The following is a 20,700-nucleotide window of genomic DNA, read 5'->3' as shown; positions in this document are numbered from 1 at the left end:
ACACATGTGATTTTCTAAATTGACCTGTATTTATGAGATTTTAATCTTTGCACAGCATCTCAATACTAACACTTGCTTGGAAAAAGTCTGGACTAGTAGGTTTTGCTTCAAACAACTGATGGATAGGATTGTCTTCTATTTTACATTGTCTTTATGTAATCGTGTCATGTGAATGTTCACTAAAGCTTTTGAATGATAAAAATAAATTGTTTAATCTGGAACAGGCATGTGTGACAAAACTTTTCTTAAAAATTATTAGTAACCAAGTTACAAAACATCACTCAACTACTAAAACTACTAAATAAATGTACTATACATTCAGCTGAAATAAAGTTTTTTTTATTAAGAAAAAAACAAAAACGGCTGGTAAACATTAAAGTGACAACTTTGGCATTTCCTTATTCTGATAACTTGTGAGTGGTAACTATGCCTTTAGGGCCACATTAAAAACCAGTCACCATGTTGTAATGTCTTTTGGAAGTGCATTGTAAATCTCATTAACCTTTTTTTATTTTTCAGTAACCATGCAAACACTACAGACGCTAGTCGAACCTCACTGCTGTGGAAGACATGAGCAATACACTGGTACAGATGCTAGGTTTCAGGAAATGGAACACAACAGTTAAAATAATGGCTTTAATTTCAGTTAAAGAATACAGTACGGGAAAATGTGCTTCAATTAAATATACATCAAACCAGTGATGCTGGAAAGTCGCGGGAGATCCAATATTGAAAATGGCTATACATTTGTGGACATGACTTTAAGAGAATCCCTTTAAAAATAAAAGTTAAAAGAAAAGCCTTCACAGTGGTTTGTATAAACAATATGCAAATAGCAGTGAAATTCCTCGTCTCACCAGCCATCGAGTGCCCTCTTTAGTACTAAAGTAGTAAACAAGCATTTACAGGTAATATGAATTGTACAAAGCTACACGAATTAAGAGAGAAGGACCTGGAGTGAACAGTAACACTGGCATAAAGGAAACCATTTTAGGAGCAAAAACAGTATGTGCTTTCAGACAAAAGAAAGGGAAAAAAAAAAAAAAAAAAAAAAACACGAACGCTGTAGCAAATACAATCCATTAAGAAGGAAGCAAAACAAAGTTGAGAAAAGGAGCCACCAACATCTAGATGGATGGAGCGGACCAGTACACATTACACAATTTAAAATAAAAAATGATTATATACTATATTACAAGTCCAAGGAAATAAGAACACTCATTTCTTTGCCTGCTTAGTTATCATGCCTCGAGGTGGTGTGACGGGTCTGCTTGCATTCGGCTTCTTTTTCTCTGCAGGTTTTAAAATCTAAAAAAAAATAAATTTATACATTTAAAATATGAATATATTACTTTATACAGAGTTATTACATGGAAACAAATATGAGTTTTTTTTTTAAACAACATCACACTTTTAGACTGCAAACACTTGCTTTTGGGAAGGGGAAATTTTGCAGCAGTTTTAGCTAAAGCCAGGTATGGGATAGGAAAATAAAGATGTGACTATTCTGTACTGCTGAATTTAACATTGTTAGTAGTAAAAAAAAAAAAAGTCCATAAAAAATATCTAGCTAAAAGGGAACCTGTAACCGGAGTACCATTACTTATCAGTGGACAGGTTGTGAGAGCCAAAGTACTTTATGTGCCAAGATTTTAAACCTGCCTGTTATTAGGGTATTGAAATAAAAGTATGTGAAATTTTACCTGGCTCACGGCCAGATGCTTCAGCCCGAGTCCCAGAGAGAAATTTCAAATGACAACTTCAGTCTGCTCAATAATATATTCACTGCTCTCCTGCCCCCACCTCCCCCATATGACATGTCAGCTCACTGCAGACTGCCACCTGCATGTCAGTGGAAGAAGGGGGAGCAGGACCCCAGAGAGCAGTGAATATATTACAGAGCAGATAGAAGTTGTCATTTGAAATTTTTCTTTCTGGACTTGCGATGATGCATCTGGCAGGGAGCCAGTTTTACACACTATGTTATATGGGGTTTGAAATAAAGATTTTGAACCCCTTAAGGACACATGGTTTTTTCGCTCCTTTCTCGCTCACCACCTTCAAAAACCCATAACTTTCATCTTTTTCCCCCATGTACAGTGCTTATTTTGTGCATTACAAATTTAACATGCCGTGTACTGGGAAGCAGGAAAAAAAAAAATCCAAATGTGAAAAAATTGAAAAAAACAACAACCCACATTCTTGTGGGCTCAGTTTTTAAGACTTTCAGTCTGCGCTCCAAATAACACCTCTACTTTATTGGTTGGTTCGGTACGATCACGGCGATACCAAATTTATTTAGGTATCATTGAGTTTTAATACATATTCAAAAATTAAACAAAAAGTGTACGAAAAGGGGGTGGGGGGGGGTGGGGAATTGCCATCGGACGCCAATAACTTTCATACTTTGGTGTACGGTGCCGTGTGATGTCGTTTTTTGCAAAATGAGCCGACGTTTTCATTGCTATGATTTTGAGGACTGCGACATTTTGATCACTTTTCATTACATTTTTTATGTCATGTAAAAAGGTGTAAAAGTTGCATATTGGACATTTTGGGCGCCATTTCCCGTCTCCGAGGTCACCGCCGGTTATAACAGTTTATATTTTCATTGGGCATTTTGGGATGTGGCGATACCTAATGAGTTTCAGATTTTTACTGTTTATTATATTTTATATCAGTTCAAGGGAAAGGGGGAGATTTGAAATTTTTATATTTTATTAATAAATTTTTTAAGCATTTTTCTTTAACAATTTCTCAGACGCTCTGTATGAAGAGGGCTCAGCCCGTAAAGGGGTTAAACACATTTTTGGCATATAAAGTACTTTATAGCAACATGTCCCATGATGAAGGGAACGTGTAACTAGAGTGCCACTTAATTGAGATATTTGACAAGTTTAAATACTAGCATTTTTCATGTACTGCTTCCTGCTCCCTGTACAATAAAGATTTAAGTTATGACGGTAACTATGCATTGTAGTGTATGGGGTATTTTTTCTACCAACTCTTGGGTTGAAAAGGTAGCGAACATTTAACCACACTTCAATATAACTCTAGGATAAAGTTAAAGGCATCTAGTGTAAATAAATTGATTTACGTACCTGGAAGGAGCACATTAAAGTCTCATCAACGCTCATCATAGCTCCAGCATTGTCAAACTCGCCACAATAGTTAGGTGCAGAGAAAAGTGTTACCAGCTGTCTTTTTGCAAAAAACTCATATCCATCTTCAACAACCTATAGTTAAAATAAATGAGAAATTCAATGCACAGTAATAAGAATGGTGAAAGCCAAGAAAGCAGTTTGACCTTTAATTTCAAAGCTTACCTTAGCTATTGTCTTAAACCGTTCTATCGCGGTTTAAACACATTTTGATGAACAGACCCAAAGCAGCTTCGGCGCTGCGCGCAGCCGTGTGCACGCACACCACCATAGGAAGTGCCGGAGGCGCCATGCGCGCACGGCCGTACGCAGAGCCGAAGCTACCTCGGGTCTATTCATCAAAATGTGTTTAAACCGCGATATTCTGAGTGAGAAAATATTCGCGATCCAGCCAATGTCCGATACACACTTCTTTATTGAATAAATCACCGGTACAAAAATAGAGTTGTAGGTCAAGTCAACGCGTTTCCAGCGGATCAACCGCTCTTAATCATGACTGGTATATAATAAACATATGGTACACACAACACATTTAAAAGTCCCGCCGGGAGAGTCTAGCTCCTCCCCGAAGTAGCACGTCACTTCCCATCAGGTGTTGAATATTCATGAGTAGGGGATGTGGTCCGTGGGGATCCGGTAAGTTTCACATACCTTGTGCAAAGATACATTGTATACAACAAACAACATTGCTGCGAAACATGCCAGGAAAAGCCATAATAATGTAATTATATAGTTACTAAAGTTCGGGCGGTAATAAATACAAAGCAATAAATATTGATAATGAAAACAAGTACATATGGTAAAAGGTGTTGAAAAGAAACGCCGTTCCACGTCAGGGTAGGGTCACAAAATGATTGGTAGAAAGGCCGATAGGCCAATATATGAATCTGATTCAACACCTTTTACCATATGTACTTGTTTTCATTATCAATATTTATTGCTTTGTATTTATTACCGCCCGAACTTTAGTAACTATATAATTACATTATTATGGCTTTTCCTGGCATGTTTCGCAGCAATGTTGTTTGTTGTATACAATGTATCTTTGCACAAGGTATGTGAAACTTACCGGATCCCCACGGACCACATCCCCTACTCATGAATATTCAACACCTGATGGGAAGTGACGTGCTACTTCGGGGAGGAGCTAGACTCTCCCGGCGGGACTTTTAAATGTGTTGTGTGTACCATATGTTTATTATATACCAGTCAAGATTAAGAGCGGTTGATCCGCTGGAAACGCGTTGACTTGACCTACAACTCTATTTTTGTACCGGTGATTTATTCAATAAAGAAGTGTGTATCGGACATTGGCTGGATCGCGAATATTTTCTCACTCAGAAGCTCAAATGCCCCAGCAGCGGGGTGGTCCGTGCCGTCTCCATCACACATGAAATCATGTTGGGAAGGTGAGCTCTACCTTTTTCTCAAATTAAACCGCGATATGTCTGTTTAAAACACTAGCAAAGTTAAGCTCCGGTACCAGCTCACCCTGAGCTGGTGCCCGGTGTTTACAGCTAATACCTACCCATTACCAGTGGTAGGTTTCCTTTAAAGAACTGGACTGTCAGACAGGGCCATAATCTGAATGGGCAGTTTTAATAAGACTGGACAAAATCAGATGAAATGCTGCCACCGTTTTATCCTTTTCGGTTTAAAGGAAACCTACCACTTAAAAGTGGTACGTTTTACACACATACATAGCACCAGCTCAGGGGGAGCATATTTTTGTTAGGGGAACAAAGCCCCTATCGCAGATTTACAATTTATATTAACTTATAACTCGGCGCACCGCACTTGGGCACGGCGCACCATGCGCGTGCCGGATTCTAAAGTGCTGGAGAGCCGGTGAAGTCACCGAGCTCTCCGGCACACGCAGGGAAACAGGCCGTGCCAAGTTGCGTAGGCACGCGTGTGCCGGAGAGCTCGGTGAGAATCCGGCGCACGCACGGGCGCGCGCGTGGTGCTGTTCTGTGCCCAAGTGCGGTGCACCGAGTTATAAGTTATTATAACTTATAAATCTGCGATAGGGGCTTTGTTCCCCCAACAAAAATATGCTCTGGCACCAGCTCACCCTAAGTGGTAGGTTTCCTTTAAGGTTTCAAAAAAGATCAACTACACTATAAAAAGTGACCAGGCTCCATATTTAAAAAACACACCCCACAATAGATACTGTTCAAATTTATGCAAGCTGGGCAAACTACACATCTGAATATCTATCTCCTCTGAAAATAGGCAATGTTACAGCTACATGTTATTCCACAATTCTGTTTATCTAATATCAAACAGCGATGTCCTAATCCTGATGAACACCAACAGTAGGAAAAAAGTGCAAATCGGTATTCTAGATACACTGACCCGAAAGTCTTGATTTCCAACTACACAAATTAAGTTTGGCTTTACCAAGCCTAGGTCAATAGGCTTTAGAAAGGTCTCCTCTTCCAACTACACCTAAGTATTGAACTGCAGTGTAGAGTTCAGTAGTTGTACATGTGCACCATGCACTTGCAAGATTCAGCAGACCAAATAAGTTGGACCAAACTTGTTCGTGGTCAAGTGGCTCAACTGTAAATGAGCTTGGCTTGTGGGCTCAGTCTCACCAGACTTATACAGAAATATAATGCAAAGACCTCCCGTGTGCCAGCAACCCAGTTTGGTCAGCAGGTGGGAAGTCCTTGCATTATACAGATATATGATGCAAAGACTCCTATGCAATGTGATCAGTTTATGATATTAGGCCGACATGCGTGCATGTTTTCAGCCGGCCCGAGGCCTTAAGAATAGTTATGCTACGCCAGATTTATCAATGTGTCTGAAGCTGTGTGGACGCAAATTATGAAAGCATTTGTCACGGTAGGCTGAGACGTTTTCTTGATATGTATCACTATATGGTGTTTTGTAGTGTGTTTCATATGTATTTGTATATAATCATGAGGTAATAAACCTCAAGAAATAATCGCCCAGTGCTTGTCTTCTTTGATCACAAGGGCCTTTAATGAAAGCATTTAGGTCACATATTGATAACCGTAGTCCAATATCATCCCTATTCAGCAACACATTACAACTGTCAACAAACTTGATACATTTTAATACTAACCCCTACGGGACTCAGCCTCTTTTGGCCTTAAGGACGCGGTCCCATTCTTCAAATCTGGCCTGTGTCACTATAAGTGGTTATAGTTATGGAACGCTATGAGATATCCAGGGGATTTTGAGATTGTACTTCAAATTAGTTTAAAAATTTGGATGATATCTTGTGTTTAGTTATGAAAAAAAACTAAATTTGGCAAAAATTTGGAAAAATTCTTTATTTTCAACGTTCTAAATTCTCTACTTTTGATGCAGATAGTCATAGCTCCCAAATAAATTCATAACTTACATTTCCCAAATGTCTGCTTTATGTTGTCATGGTTTTTTAAGATTCCACATATTTTACTAGAATGTTATGAGGCTCAGAATTTGGGTATCATTTTTCACATTTTTTGTAAAATCACCAAAACCTGTATTTAGATGGATCTGCTCAACTTCTAATTGACACTGAGAGGCCTAAATAGTGGGACTCAAATTACCCCATTGTGGAAACTACACACCTCAACGTATGAAAAACCACTTTTAAGAAGTTTGTTAACCCTTTACGTGTTTTATAGGGGTTAAAACAAAATGGAGGTGTAGTCTGCAAATTGTAATATTTTTTTCACAATACACCCATTTTGGGTGGAAAATTAAACATTTACAATGGATTAAATGAATAAAGGCTCCACAAAGTTTGTTACCCAATCTCTCCCGAGTACACGGATACTCTATATGTGGTGGTAACCTGCTGTATGGGCGCACGGCCGGGCATAGAAGGGAAGGAGGCGCCATCCAGAGCAGATTTGCTATGTCACATTGTACAGGCTATAATTTTTTTCTTTTTTTTAATGTGGACCTATAGGGGCTTATTTCTTTTGCCACATGAGATGCACTTTTCTGGTACTTAATTTGGGGGAATCTATAGGCTAATTGGTGAGATTTTATTAACTTTGTTGGTGGAGGAAATGAAAATCATCAATTTTCATGAAGATTTTTATGGGTTTTTTTTTGGCTGTTTACCATACCATAAAAATAGTATATTATTTTTATTCTATGGGTCGCCACGATTACAAAAAGACCTCATTTATATAGATTTTTTATTTTTTCCCATTTTTACTGCATAAAAAGTAATTTGGCAAAAATGTTAATTTTAGCATCACCGTCTTTCATATGCATAACTTTTTTATTTTTCACCTCACAAATCTGTTTAAGGGCTTATTTTTTGCGAGAAGGATTGTTCTTTTTAGTGGTCTTATTTTAGAGTGCATAACATTTTTTAAATCCTTTTTAGAGCATTTTTATAGGGTATTAATTGAAAATGATCTTTTTTTCTGGAGCTTTTTTTTGTTTTGTTTTTTACGGGGTTCACTTTGCGGATCTAATAACGATTCTGTTTTATTATGCAGATTGTTACGGACGCAGGGATACCAAATATGTGGGGGTTTTGTGTATTTTATTCAATTGTACTGAATAAAAACCAATTTGGAGAAAATCTTGTTCATTTTAGCATCACCATCTTTTCATATGCATAACTTTTTTATTTTTCGGCTGACAAATCTGGTTAGGGGCTTATTTTTTGCGAGAAGAGTTGTTCTTTTTAGTGGGCTTATTTTGGAGTGCATAACATTTTTTAAATTACTTTTTAGAGCATTTTTTATAGGGTATTAATTAAAAATGATCTTTTTTCGGAACGTTTTTGCGTTTTTTTTCTACGGCGTGTACCGTGCGGGTCCAGTAACGATTCTGTTTTATTATACAGATTGTTACGGACGCGGCAATACCAAATATGCGGGGTTTTTTTGTGTTTTTTATACTTTAAGTGTTTTTATGGGAAAGTGACATTTTAGGGGCTTATATTTTTATGTATTTATTTTTTATTTATTATAATGTGTAGTGTTAAGTGTTTTTGCATATTTTTACTTATACATACTTGAACTTGAACCAGTGATGCTCTGATCACTGGTTTAAGTTCAATACACTGCTCTACAATACTATTTTATTGTAGAGCAGTGTAAACTGTCTGAGCAAGCTTGCGCATGCTCAGACAGTTTACAGTCAGACCCGGAAGGGGTCTGACTGCCATGGAGACCGGGCAGCTCCGGGGCACATGCCAGTCCTCGGAGCTGCCCAGAAGTGGATCGGATCCCCCGGTAAGCGGCACGGGGGATCTGATCCACAGCGCAAACACCCTTACACACCGTGGTCATGTTTGACCGCGGCGTGTAAGGGGTTAACACCCGCGATCGGAGCCGGCTCCGATCGCGGATGTTAGCGCAGGCTGTCAGCTGTACTAGACAGCTGACAGCCGCTGCTTCTGGTACCGGCTCCGTTCGTGTGCCGGTGCCAGAAGCAGGACGTTATAGAACGTCCCCGTGCGCTAAGCATCTAGCCCCAGGGACGTACTATAACGTCCTGGTGCGCCTAGGGGCTAAGTGACAAGCAAGAATTTTCATGTGAATGGTTTGCTAGGCTTGACAATTATTGGAAAGAAGCATTCCGAGGAATATTTGCCCTGGATAATTACCACAAGATCCTTTAGTTACATAATATACAACATACCTGGTGAGCTCGACATATGAGATCCAAATCATGTTTGTGAAGAAACTTTGCCACAACTTCTGCTCCAAATGTGAACGACACGCCTCTGTCATTTTCACCCCAACCCAAGACATCTTTGTCAGGATCTGACCAAAGCAAGTCACACAACAGACCCTGATCTGGAACATCAGTAGGGCGCATAATTCTCCTAATTTGTTCCATTGACTGAAGATCTGGAGATAAACCTGCATAAGGAATGATCTGTTAGCAGCAGTTCTAGGTTGAAATACATTTAACCTTGTAAAGGCTGCCCATAGTACAGGCAAGTTGTCAAGAGGCTAAGGGTGGTTTTACATTGTTTTTTCACATCAGTGATTTTTTTCACTGAACCCATTTTGGCTTATTGACGCAAACAGATTAGTGATTTTTCACTGATGCCTTACTGAACCAAAGCCACAAAGAAAACCCATCTGTGTGTCCATAAGCTGAAATGGGTTCAGTGAAAAATCACACCAATGTGAAACCATCCTAAGGCTGTACAGTGAAGGTTTACAGTCTGTCCACTCTATTCAGGGCAGGTATTTGCGGTATTATAAAGCAGACACCAGTCACCATAAATCTTATTTTCAATCCTTTAAGACAAGCAAAGCAACAACGAACAAAAAGGCAAAGCCTACACATTTGTATCAACCGTATTCATGACTTAAGCCATGAATATCGTTTGATCTGAAATGTGTAGGCTTTGCCCACTTTAGCATATGGAGTGTGTAGTGAAGAGGAGCAGGCAAGATCCATCACACACAATGACAGGTTTAACTGAAATTTTGAATAATGAATTTGGTATTATAGACCTTTTGGTGATTGGTATAGCACAGTGGTGGGTGAACCTATGGCACGGGTGCCAGAGGCAGCACTCAGAGCCCTTTCTGTGGCACTCGGACAGAACTCTTGCTGCAGTTCCAAGCAACTTAAAAGATGCTGCTTTCAGTCATTTTGATACCAACTGCGTTACTTGGGACTGTAGGAAGAGGGAGAATGAGTAGACAGGGCCGAATTATCTTTGGAGGTCCTCATGCTGGTCCCACGATTGAGAATGCGGAGGGCGAGTACTAGGTTTATGATATACACAAAAATTGTGCAGAAAAACGCTTATACTTGAGTATATACAGTAATCTGTATAGCATGAACACATGGTCCTTAATCCTCGTTGCAAACATTTTATTGCACAGATATGCATTTGGGCCAAGTCCCTCCATGCGCCTTTTAAACGGGTTTCACAATGCAATTTAAATGCAGCACGTGAAAGTCCTCTTAAGGTTAACTGGTGTTAGACCAAGCTACCAGTCCAATGGTATTCCTTAGAATATGTCACCAATATTTATCAATCTACTTTTTACATTACAAGTTTAGTTTTAATCTTATTTTGGCTGCCACTCTTGAGGTGTGAAAATCATGATCAGAATGAGTCCATTCAGATAAACTTGCCTTAAAAGGGTACATTTGGTGGCAACACCTTGGTCATTGGTAAGATTCTCATATTCTCCATATTTGATTGCCTAGTCTACCAGGTAAAAAACCCTTAGCAAAAAGCAACCCCCCCACACACCTTTTTTTGTGCACATGGTTTTGCTGTGTGAGCAATGCTTCAATTTTTTTTTAACTTACCTCCATGACAGCAAAAAATCTTCTCATCTACTATTGCCGCTATTGGCAAACAATTGAAGCAGTCTGTAAAAGTTTTCCATAATTTAATGTTATACCTTCGCTTACCTAAAATAAAAACACATACTTATTATATACAATCATATTCGACCAGGTGGCATGTTCAGCCTGCCAATATATTTGTAGAAACTTGACTGACTACCATCTTTCTCTCTCCAATTTAATAAAGAAAGCAGTAGGAGGCAAACTGTAGCTTAACCAACCATCTGTTCAAAAGGAACCACAGACCTCAAAAGTCACACCAAGCTAGAAGTATGATATTTTCATTACATAGATATTACATTTACTACACCAAAATATATAGAGATATACATACACACACAAACTCACACTTACATTCATCATAAAATCCATAGATTCTGTTAATGCTGGCACACTCATGATTGCCTCGGAGGAGAAAGAAATTCTCTGGATATTTTATTTTATATGCCAAAAGTAGACAAATCGTTTCCAAGGACTGTTTCCCTCGATCCACATAGTCTCCAAGAAATAGGTAGTTGCTTTCAGGTGGAAACCCACCATATTCGAAGAGTCTGAGCAAGTCATAGTACTGCCCATGAATATCACCTGCAAAGAGAAATATGAATAAATGTGTGCCTGTGACACAATCACACAGGTTCATGTGTGTAAAGTCCATTTAAAAAGTACTTTATATAGAAATGTGAAGCTTTATGAAAGCCAACTTTTCATTGAGGAACAAGTAATACAGTCTGTTGCTCTATTTTTCTCTTAACTAAATCCTTTATTAAATTTTGTATTACAAGTTTGATCCTTCACCTTTTATTTATAAAGAATGCAAATAGTTAGGTGGGTGTTGCTACTGACTATCCAGGTCCAGGGACCCATGGCCTTCCGGATAAAAACTCCAGTACAGGCAGTTCCCGGGTTACGTACAAGATAGGGTCTGTAGGTTTGTTCTTAAAGGAAACCTACTACTTGAAGTGGCAGGTATAAGAAGGACATACCGAGCACCAGCTCGCATCGCAGCATCGCGGTTTAAAACACTTTTTAAACTTTATGGCCTAAGCAGCTTCGGCGCAGGAAGGTACGCGCTCAGCGAACCATGCGTGCGACCGTGCACGCGGCTACATAGGAAGTGAATGAGAGCCGCGGGCATGGTCGCGCGCATGGTGTGCCGAGCGCGTACCTCCCTGCGCCGAAGCAGCTTCGGCCATAAAGTTTAAAAAGTGTTTTAAACCGCGATGCTGCGGTTTAAAACACTAACAAAACTAAGCTCCGGCACCAGCTCACCCTGAGCTGGTGCTCGGTAGTTCCCCCTTATACCTGCCAATTCAAGTGGTAGGTTTCCTTTAAGTTGAATTTGTATGTAAGTCGGAACTATATATTTTATCATTGTAATCCCAGCCAGAACTTTTTTGGTCTCTGTGACAATTGGATTTTAAAAATGTTGGTTTGTCATAAGAATCAATATTAACACTAAAGCTTCATTGCAGACACCATTAATAACTGTTATAGCTGATCATTGTAGCCTGGGGATAAAGTACAATAAATTACCAATATCCAGAGGTCCGTTTGTAACTAGGGGTCATATGTAAGTTGAGTGTTCTTAAGTAGGGGATCGCCTGCATCTATAAAAGGAAGTAATTTCTTTACTCACAGAATGGAATAGCAGCAGCGTTTCGACTCGCAATGAGTCTTTAAGCATACTTGAAGAGGACTCATTGCGAGTCGAAATGCTGCTGCTATGCCCTTCTGTGAATAAAGAAATTACTTCCCTTTATACATTTGGAGTGCTGTGGTTGTGTTTATCCTATATTAAAAAAATATCCATGCTATTACCTCTAGTAGTAGCTGTAGGTTACAATTATGTTAGGGATGGATGACTAACTGCTTACAATGTCATCAGAAACTTATGTTGTCAAAGAACCTTTGACATCTGCATCAATGAGCTAATTTTTACACAGCTCTGGAAATCGCAATTGTGAGAAGTCACTTCAGTCCAAGTCAAAACAGACTGACCAGTGCTGGTTGTAGTTTATTACTACATGCAACAATTTTGGTGAAATGCTGTAACCATCGGTAACCACTGCCCTAGCAAACGCAAAATTACATTTCTTTAAAGGGAACCCTTTGCTTTGCAAATTTCAAAAATGCCTGTCAGCACCGTAAATAATTTCAGTAGTATACAGTTTATTTTACATTACCTTGCTCAGTCAGCATCAAGTGGAAGTACTGAGTGGGGGCAGCTGAAACCAGTGTGTGCCTGTGTCCCCTCATGCTTTATTCTACTTCACACCATTCCCCTCCTCTGCCTGCTAAATACACATACCAGGCATTTTTAACATCAGCATAGCATAGGCTATTGGAACCTGTTTAAAGCCATCAGACAAAATAACCCCCTAAATATATTTTTAAAAAACTGCCATTAGAAAGCATTGCCTCTATCCCTTCATTGTCCCTCTACATGCCTGTAAACTTAAAGTGCCTGTCACCCAAAATGCACTAGGAGGTGCTTACTCAAGTGCTTGAAGTGCTTTAGTAAGCACCTCCTAGTGCCGAAATTTTGGGTGACAGGTCCTCTTTAAGCAATGAGGTCCTAAAGCTGTATGCAAATGACCTGAGATGTCCAATGAGTCATTATATTCAAGCAGTCCAGCTTATTCATGAGTGGGAGGTGCAGACACCCCCAGTGCTTGACTGACAGCCTGTATAATGAAGTGAGGTATAATGGTGTAATGGCTCCTCCATGTGCTTCCTGGTGCTGGCGTCCCCTGCAGCCTGTGTGTGTATAGGAGGCAGCCATGTTATAGCAGAACATGTCAGGTACTGTAGTTGATGTCTGTCTCGCACATATGTATTAAGAGGGAGAGCATGTCAGCAGGTAAAGCACAGACACTGGCAATGCTTTACTATACATTACACACAGACGCAGAAAGAGGAGAGGGAGGGGTAACAGGGGCGACATCACTGCCTCTGACCATGTGACCAGCCTCATTTACATAATATAGATGATTTTATGATGATTAATGTATGAATTGAGTAGATAAAGGCTGGGATGGGATCCTTGTGAGCTGCTCCAACAGGTAGAGGTGACAAATAGTGACAGACCTAATGACAGGTGTCTTTAACCACCACAACATTCCTGGTAACAGGTTCCCTTTAAAGAGATTCTCAGATTAATTGTTGATACAAAGGGCTAATTGGGGACCTGTGGGTATACCATGAGGAGTCTTTTCACCAGATGAAAAAGCTTTTAATGCACCATAGATTCATTTATGCATAGAAAACATTGTATGGAAAAAGTACATACCACAGATTTTCAAAGGGGCTTCAAGTTCAAGCAAAATTGGTTGACTGAGAAAGATTTCCCGAGATTTCAAACATAACCCTCTAATTTCGTTTTCTTGGAGCTGGACATTTTTTCCAGGTTTTGACCCTCTTACTATAATGAGAAAAAAAAAAGCCACCATTAGTCACAACATTAAACCATCTACAGCTGCTATGCATAAACCTACAATTGTGTTTTATGACATTCCAAATGAGGAAAAAAAATAAATTTTAGGAAAGGTATTTTTTCCCACTTTTTGGGGGCTATTCAAACCATAAAGCATAGTCAAGGTTCATCTTTAACCCCTTAAGGAACTACTACATAAATGTACATCTATACTGTTAAGGATGCATGAAGAGGGATGACAGGCTGAACACTTCATATATGGTGGATATTGGCTTCATTATGCAATGGGATCATCAGCGACATCAGGGAGCTACAATCCGTTCCCATTGTACCCTGGAGGCTTTAAAGGGGTTCTCCATTCACAAAATGGACTTTTCTTTAACCTGGCCTTTTCCTTTGCATATATTAGTTATACACCCTTACCTCCCCAGCCTTGGCTGTATGCTTTGTTTTCCTTCACATCTCACTGCTGCAGCAACACTCCAAAACAGCTGCCCCCACTCTGCCTAAAAACTACAGCGCCCACAATCCCCCTGGTCAGCACAGCTTCTTCATAAAGAGAAATGTGCAGCTAGAGCCCCACATGTGCTCATGCCCGACTGGAGAGCAGAGAAAGCATACAGGTAATTTCTGTGGAAACTAAGGTTACACTCACATGACAGAGGGGGTGGGGGGCTATGTACAGGCACAAACTTGCAGCCGTACACACATCCCCATAGGCCGGCAATGGAGCAAGGGCTAAAGCAGTGGTGGCGAACCTATGGCACGGGTGCCAGAGGTGGCACTCTGAGCCCTTTCTGTAGGCACCCAGGCCATTAACCCCAAAACAGTATGCCAGCTAGGACACAAGGCTTTCTCCTATTTTAAAGCAACATCCTTGGCTGCCAGGACTACAGGAGGAGTGGGAATGGCTGGATAGAGATGGATTGTCATTTGTGCTCCTGCTCTGGGTCCCCTGATTCTTCCTCTTCAGGGAACGTTGGAGGGAAGCTACTATACAAGTTTTTCCATCTTTCTATTGTATTGGTGAACTCAGGACACCAATACGATTAAAACCTGTGATACAACAGGGATCAATAAGTTACTGCTTAAATTGTCATGTTGGCACTTTGCAACATACAAGTAGATTTTGGTTGTAGCTTCGGCACTCTGTCTCCAAAAGGTCAGCCATCACTGGGCTAAAGTAAGCTGGACAGAGGGGAGGGGGGCGGGGGGGGGGGGTTGTCCTGTAAAGTAGTAAAGGAAAATTTAAACTTAAAAATTCAAGTCATGCCCTTCCTCATTCCCTAGAACAGATCCATAAATAAAATGATATGCGAGGCATCGACGTGTCCATCACTGACAGTTTAACCCCTTAACGTAAACTTGCACCCAAATGGCCAAAATGGCACTTTTTGCTTAAAAAATGGTAAGAAAGTGATCAAAAGGTCATTCAGTATCCAAAATGGTAGCAATTAAAATGTTATCACACCACCACAAAAATTATGATACCTTAGGCCTCATGCAGACAGCAGTTTGCTCACCGCACTGCGACCAAATGCCATAGACTTCTAGGGAGGCAACAAAGTCCATACAAAGTACGAAAAAGTTATTTGTGTCAGAATAGGGCAAAAGTTGTTTTATAAGGGGTTAACAATAGAGTAAAACCAAATTAAAACTGAAACAACTTCAAAAGGAGTTTAATGGCTCCTAAACTAGTAACTGTCATGGTTGTCCCAGATAAGTGTGGCTACACAATCCCCTGAACTGGAGAGTTCAGCCAAGGACTGGGGTCATGAAATTTATTTTTCAAGAAGTGGGGCACAGTGATGACACTTTCAACATGGTACTGTTTTATGTTCATTTGTTTGTACATGTAATGCAATATGAACCTGCTTGTATGTGCTGAAGATCATTTCTTAATGTCATGTTCAGAAAATTTATAATGTATAGTTTTATTTTTTTTGGGAGAAAATGGTTAAAAAAAACCCAAAAACAATCTAGGGTGAAAAGTCATAATCTGTAAGACGCTGCTGTTCCGGCAGGGCTTTTGATAGAAAGTGAACTACAGTGAGTAGTCGGTGAAGAATCTGCAAGAGGCTGCTGGTCAGACAGGGCTTGGGATGGAAATTCACCCAGAATGCTTCTAATGCATATACAGAGCACCAGAAACCAAACATGTTTGCTTACTGTAGAAAAATCACATCAGGTCAACACACGTGTGCATTGAGACAGTGGTGGCGTTTTAATCATTAGAGGACTTTTTGTTGGTCATTTTAACACATGTATTCTGTTGGAATGAACATGAGTTTTTAATGAGTTAAAAAATGTTTGTAGAACTACTCAAAGCGAACATCCAAACAACCATTTCTCTTGCTTAATCCACATTAGCATTTCACTGTTTGTGAACTTAAGGTTGGAGCGATCCACAAAAAAAATAAATAAATAAAAAAGTGAGATTTAGGACAAGCACTATAACAGAATAAGGCCTGTTGCACACAAATATGTGTTGCCCATATAATATGCCACATGGTGGCATAATGCCATGGGCTGCACAGTGCAGTGGACGGGAGTGCCTGAATTATATAGAAATATAACGCAAGGAGGTTCCCTCTGCTGGCTTAACAGCTGTGCCAGAACTATAAGAGTTTGTGTGTAACAGGCCTTATGGTAATGACTGCTAATTATGCACGTCATGTCATCTGCCAGCATAGGAAGAGGCTTTAATAATGAGCGGCCGGGAGCACCGGACAGATTGTGCCAGCGCTCCGGCCTGCTAATTAATGCTTTTTCCAGGTGTAGCCGGTGTGTCAAGATGAAAGACCACCAGAATGAATAGGAGCGTAGGTGTGGGTGTGTTTTGTTATACTTGCTGGTATACTTTCCTTTAGAGGTGGTATTGTTTTAGATCAACATTTTTCACAAAAAAGTTAAGATACACACAGAACTACCCGAATAGTTAAAGGCGACAGAATTTGCAGCACAGGCTCCCAAAAGGCCCTTGTCATAATGAATCACAAACCATTCCCGCAGAACAAGTAATCCATAATTGCTAAACGGATAATGGATGAGGAAATATTTAGAGGCAATTAAGTCATCACTGGTACTGAACCTTAGGCATATTAAAGCCTATGTGATCTAAGCAAACACTGAAGCCAATTAATAACTATGCCAATACTGCTGCTGCCCAATTTTAAGTTGATCTTCATGTGCAACTTCATTAGTTTTGGGGTAGAAAAGGTACAGTAATAAGAGCCAATTTGACTCGTCAGCAGTGGACTCCCAGTTATCACTTGGACCCACAAATAAAGTAACCCATATCCACATAATAAAGGGATAACTTGTGATTTGCTTTTCAAGTAAGGTTGAATAAGGAACACATACAAACATTTTTATACATTACACATCACACAATGTGTGGAGGCCACTGCTTGCCCCCGCCCCTCTATAGATATATGGTGCCGTAAAATGCGAAAAGATAGGACATGTCCTACATTTTCCTGGGTAAGGAGCCGCACGTGTTCTGCGCTGTACCGTGCCGTGCACCCATTGCCGGCCTATTGGGGACAGACATACGTCCACCCCAGATGTAGTCTGAATGTAGCCTTAAGTTTAAACTAAAAACCAAATTGATAAACAAAAGCAACCCCTTAGAACAGCTGTTCTAAATAAAGCAAGATGACTACAGGAGTTATGGAATGCAAAACAATTATAGCAACGTTTTAAAAGATAATTGGGGAACGCATCATTGCAGTTACATCAGTTTTCTGTCTCATAATCGTTACATCTGCCGATTTTTTTCGGCCAAGTTTATGATTTTTTTTCCAACAGCAATTGAACAAAATCTACTTTTCACTTCAACCTACATACTTCATACAGATCCCAGGGTCATGTGGAGAAGAATGAAACCATATAGTTATCCAGCTCAAGTTATCTTATTTAAGGGATATTATATTTATTTAATAAAAGGGATCCATCTACTAGTCAATGACCATCAAACTTTTTAGAATCTGATCACATGTTGTGGTGTTATGGTTCTGGGGAGGTTTTGCTCAGAGCAGTCACAGTAGTGCCTGGAGTGGTGGGCCCATGTATGGCAATGGTAGCTGCGTAATCTTAGTTATTGGTTTTCGAAAAGCAAAGATCACTGTATAATTAGTTGTGCGATTCGAGTCTAACAAAAAGGTTGAAGCGTGAAGCACCGGGTGACTACATTTTTCCCAGCAATAGTAGGTCACTTGATTGCAATTGGAGACTAAGGACACTCCCACACAACAAAAATAAGATGAGACTGAACAAAACTAACGTTAAACAGATTTTTTTTAATAAAAGCATGTCGTGTCACAAACTTGTGCCTTTCTTGGGCTGCAAACAATGGATCAGTTAGACTGTTAATAGTCTAACTCATTATAAGGCCCGATCACAACCGAGATAATAGAAAGTGCCCGTGATGCAAAGTCGTGCAGTAGTAGGACCATCTTTTGGGGTTCAGGCATTGGCAAATGCACAGTGCCATCTGTGCCCCAACCATTTCACAAGCATTAGAAAAAAGGTAAAATCATTTGAAGAATGTGCCAAGATGACCTATTTAACAACATATAGCAACATATCTGATGCTTGTGACATTTAAACATCTGTCCAATCAGTTTTTTTTCTCTCCACATAGATACATTACATATTTGTGGGACCAAGTTCTGAGGAGGAGTTTGAATGGAGTCAAAGTTAAACATTATTGGTGGCCCAAAGATTTTATTCTACAGTCCACTAATACACATTTTATACCATGTGGTTCTTATTAAGTCATACTTTAAAACTTCCTATTCACAACACAAACAAGGCACCATTTCCAAATTAGCAAGATTGAGCTATGGATTTAAAAACATTCTGCAGTACAATCTTAGTCTTGAAAGTTAATGAAAAATTAATAAAGGGGAGGGGGCGAGTAACACCTACTCCATAATCAAGACAAAAGATGCACTTTAAAACAAGATACTAGCAACAATGAGAATTAACAGGGATGAAGAATTTTCTTAGAAATTGGTATAAAAATAAAGTCAACCACGTCAGAACACCGGCAGGAGGCCTCAGATCCAGGACAAAACATAATTCAAAATAATCCAGCTGGTGCTGCCAACATGTAACACATTGTGGACTCATGTCTAATGTGCAGTTAGCATTTGCTCTGAAACAGTCACATGATGTATAACAATCGCACCCAAAAGACCCCATTCACTGGAAAGAAGTTTTATTCCCAGCAATAAAAAAAAAAAAAAAAAAAAAAAAAAGCTGTAGAGCTCATTGCGTGCAAGATTATGGGAAAGAAATGTGGGTGCTAGAAACGAACCACCAGGTATCTATGTGGAATAGTCAAAATACACAAGTGTATTATACTATCCTTAGATTGTAAGCTCTTGCGAGCAGGGGCCTCATTCCCATTTCATATGACTAACGTCTTATGATCAGTACAGCAGTTCAGCATAAGATGTAGTTATGTAAAGATTTTATTCTTCCACTACCTCGGATAAGGGGGGGTCAACAGAAAAATATAAACCACACAGTAACAGCTAACAAGAGGGCATTAGGCCAATTCAATCACTGCATTTTTACAAATGACAGATTTGACAGCCTGAAGGGTGAAAGGTAGTGAACACCAGGGGCACAGGACAATCACCACCTTGTGTGGATTTACAGGGTGACAGTGAACTTGAGTTAGAAACTTTCCCAGCCCTGGGGGTCATTTCCAGTGGGTGAGCCGGCAGCCAGGGTCAGGGCTTGCAGTGCGCTGTACAGCTGGGAATGCACGGCTCTATACAGCGCTGACTGCTGGACGCTCCTGCACAGCTGCCAAGGCTGACAATAGCGCGCAGATTACATGGCGCCTGCAGCTGCTCGGAGGAAGGGACAGCCCTGTCAGCAGGCGGAAGACCTACATACCAGAGCGGCAGTACCAGGCCTGCACGGGACGCCTCACCTTCTAGCAGCCGCTGGATGATGCTGTCGATGTTCAGTTTGTCGACATCCGCCATGACCTCGGAATACTCAGCCAGACACCTAAGACAAGCAAGCGGGTGTGGCGGTAATAGCAAAAGCCCGGGCTGGACAGATACAGCAGCACAAGCTGGCGACTCGCTGCCTCAGATGTCGCCTCTTCTCCGCTTCCGTTACAGGCTTCAAGAACAGCACAAAATGGCGCCGCCTCCTCCACCTCTGCCGGCCTGCGTAGGGATCTCGCCTCTGTGAGAGGAACTGTTTAATGCTGAAGCGAGAACACGTAAAGGTCTGAGCACAGCTCACGTCGCGTGTTACTCCGCGGGAGGTTTAGCAAGTTCAGCTGAATCGTGTGGAGGACTACTTTATGTGGCGTTATTTTCTGTTGTAGAAGAGTGTACGCTGCGGTTTTGTGGGGGAGAATGATAGTGAGCACATGAGGGAACGCGTATGTGTGCAGAGGCGAATATTTATTTGCATGCTTATGTATATAAATTTACATGTCCTTGTGTTAATAAATGTATAGCACAAGATTGCTTATGCAGAGGAGCCTTGGGTGAATTCTGTTTGGTAAGGAGACATAAGGGTCAGTATGGCTTCCTGTGGCACCAGCGCCCTAACTAGGAGAGGCAGGACCCCATAGCAGACTTCTGAATGGGGCACCCCTTCCCCCTCAAAAATATACATATATGTACATATATGAGCCGATGGCTGACGTAACCCTGCCCCTAACCAGCTCACCATGCCCCCTTTAACCCGATACAAGCGGGTTTAAAGTGGTGTGGAGTGGGGATACTGGCTGGACTGCGGCTCCCTACTATACAT

The 20,700-nt window shown here is 40.5% G+C and overlaps 1 protein-coding gene across 1 annotated transcript; it reads right to left on the bottom strand.

Annotated features, from left to right (window-relative positions):
• Positions 1-323: 323 nt before the first annotated feature.
• On the bottom strand, positions 324-20,127 carry PPP1CC (protein phosphatase 1 catalytic subunit gamma). The gene is made up of 7 exons (XM_072143103.1): positions 19,859-20,127; positions 13,765-13,896; positions 10,830-11,060; positions 10,437-10,541; positions 8,793-9,016; positions 3,102-3,236; positions 324-1,308 (listed from the first exon to the last, which is right to left on the bottom strand). The coding sequence occupies exons 1-7, from the start codon at positions 19,911-19,913 to the stop codon at positions 1,219-1,221; spliced, it is 972 nt and encodes a 323-aa protein (XP_071999204.1). The 5' UTR covers positions 19,914-20,127; the 3' UTR covers positions 324-1,218.
• Positions 20,128-20,700: the final 573 nt, after the last annotated feature.

The sequence above is a fragment of the Engystomops pustulosus genome, chromosome 1, assembly GCF_040894005.1.
Source record: "Engystomops pustulosus chromosome 1, aEngPut4.maternal, whole genome shotgun sequence".
Taxonomy (NCBI): Eukaryota; Metazoa; Chordata; class Amphibia; order Anura; family Leptodactylidae; genus Engystomops; species Engystomops pustulosus.
Note: the sequence above shows the minus strand (reverse complement) of the source record. Positions and strands in the feature narration are given on the sequence as shown.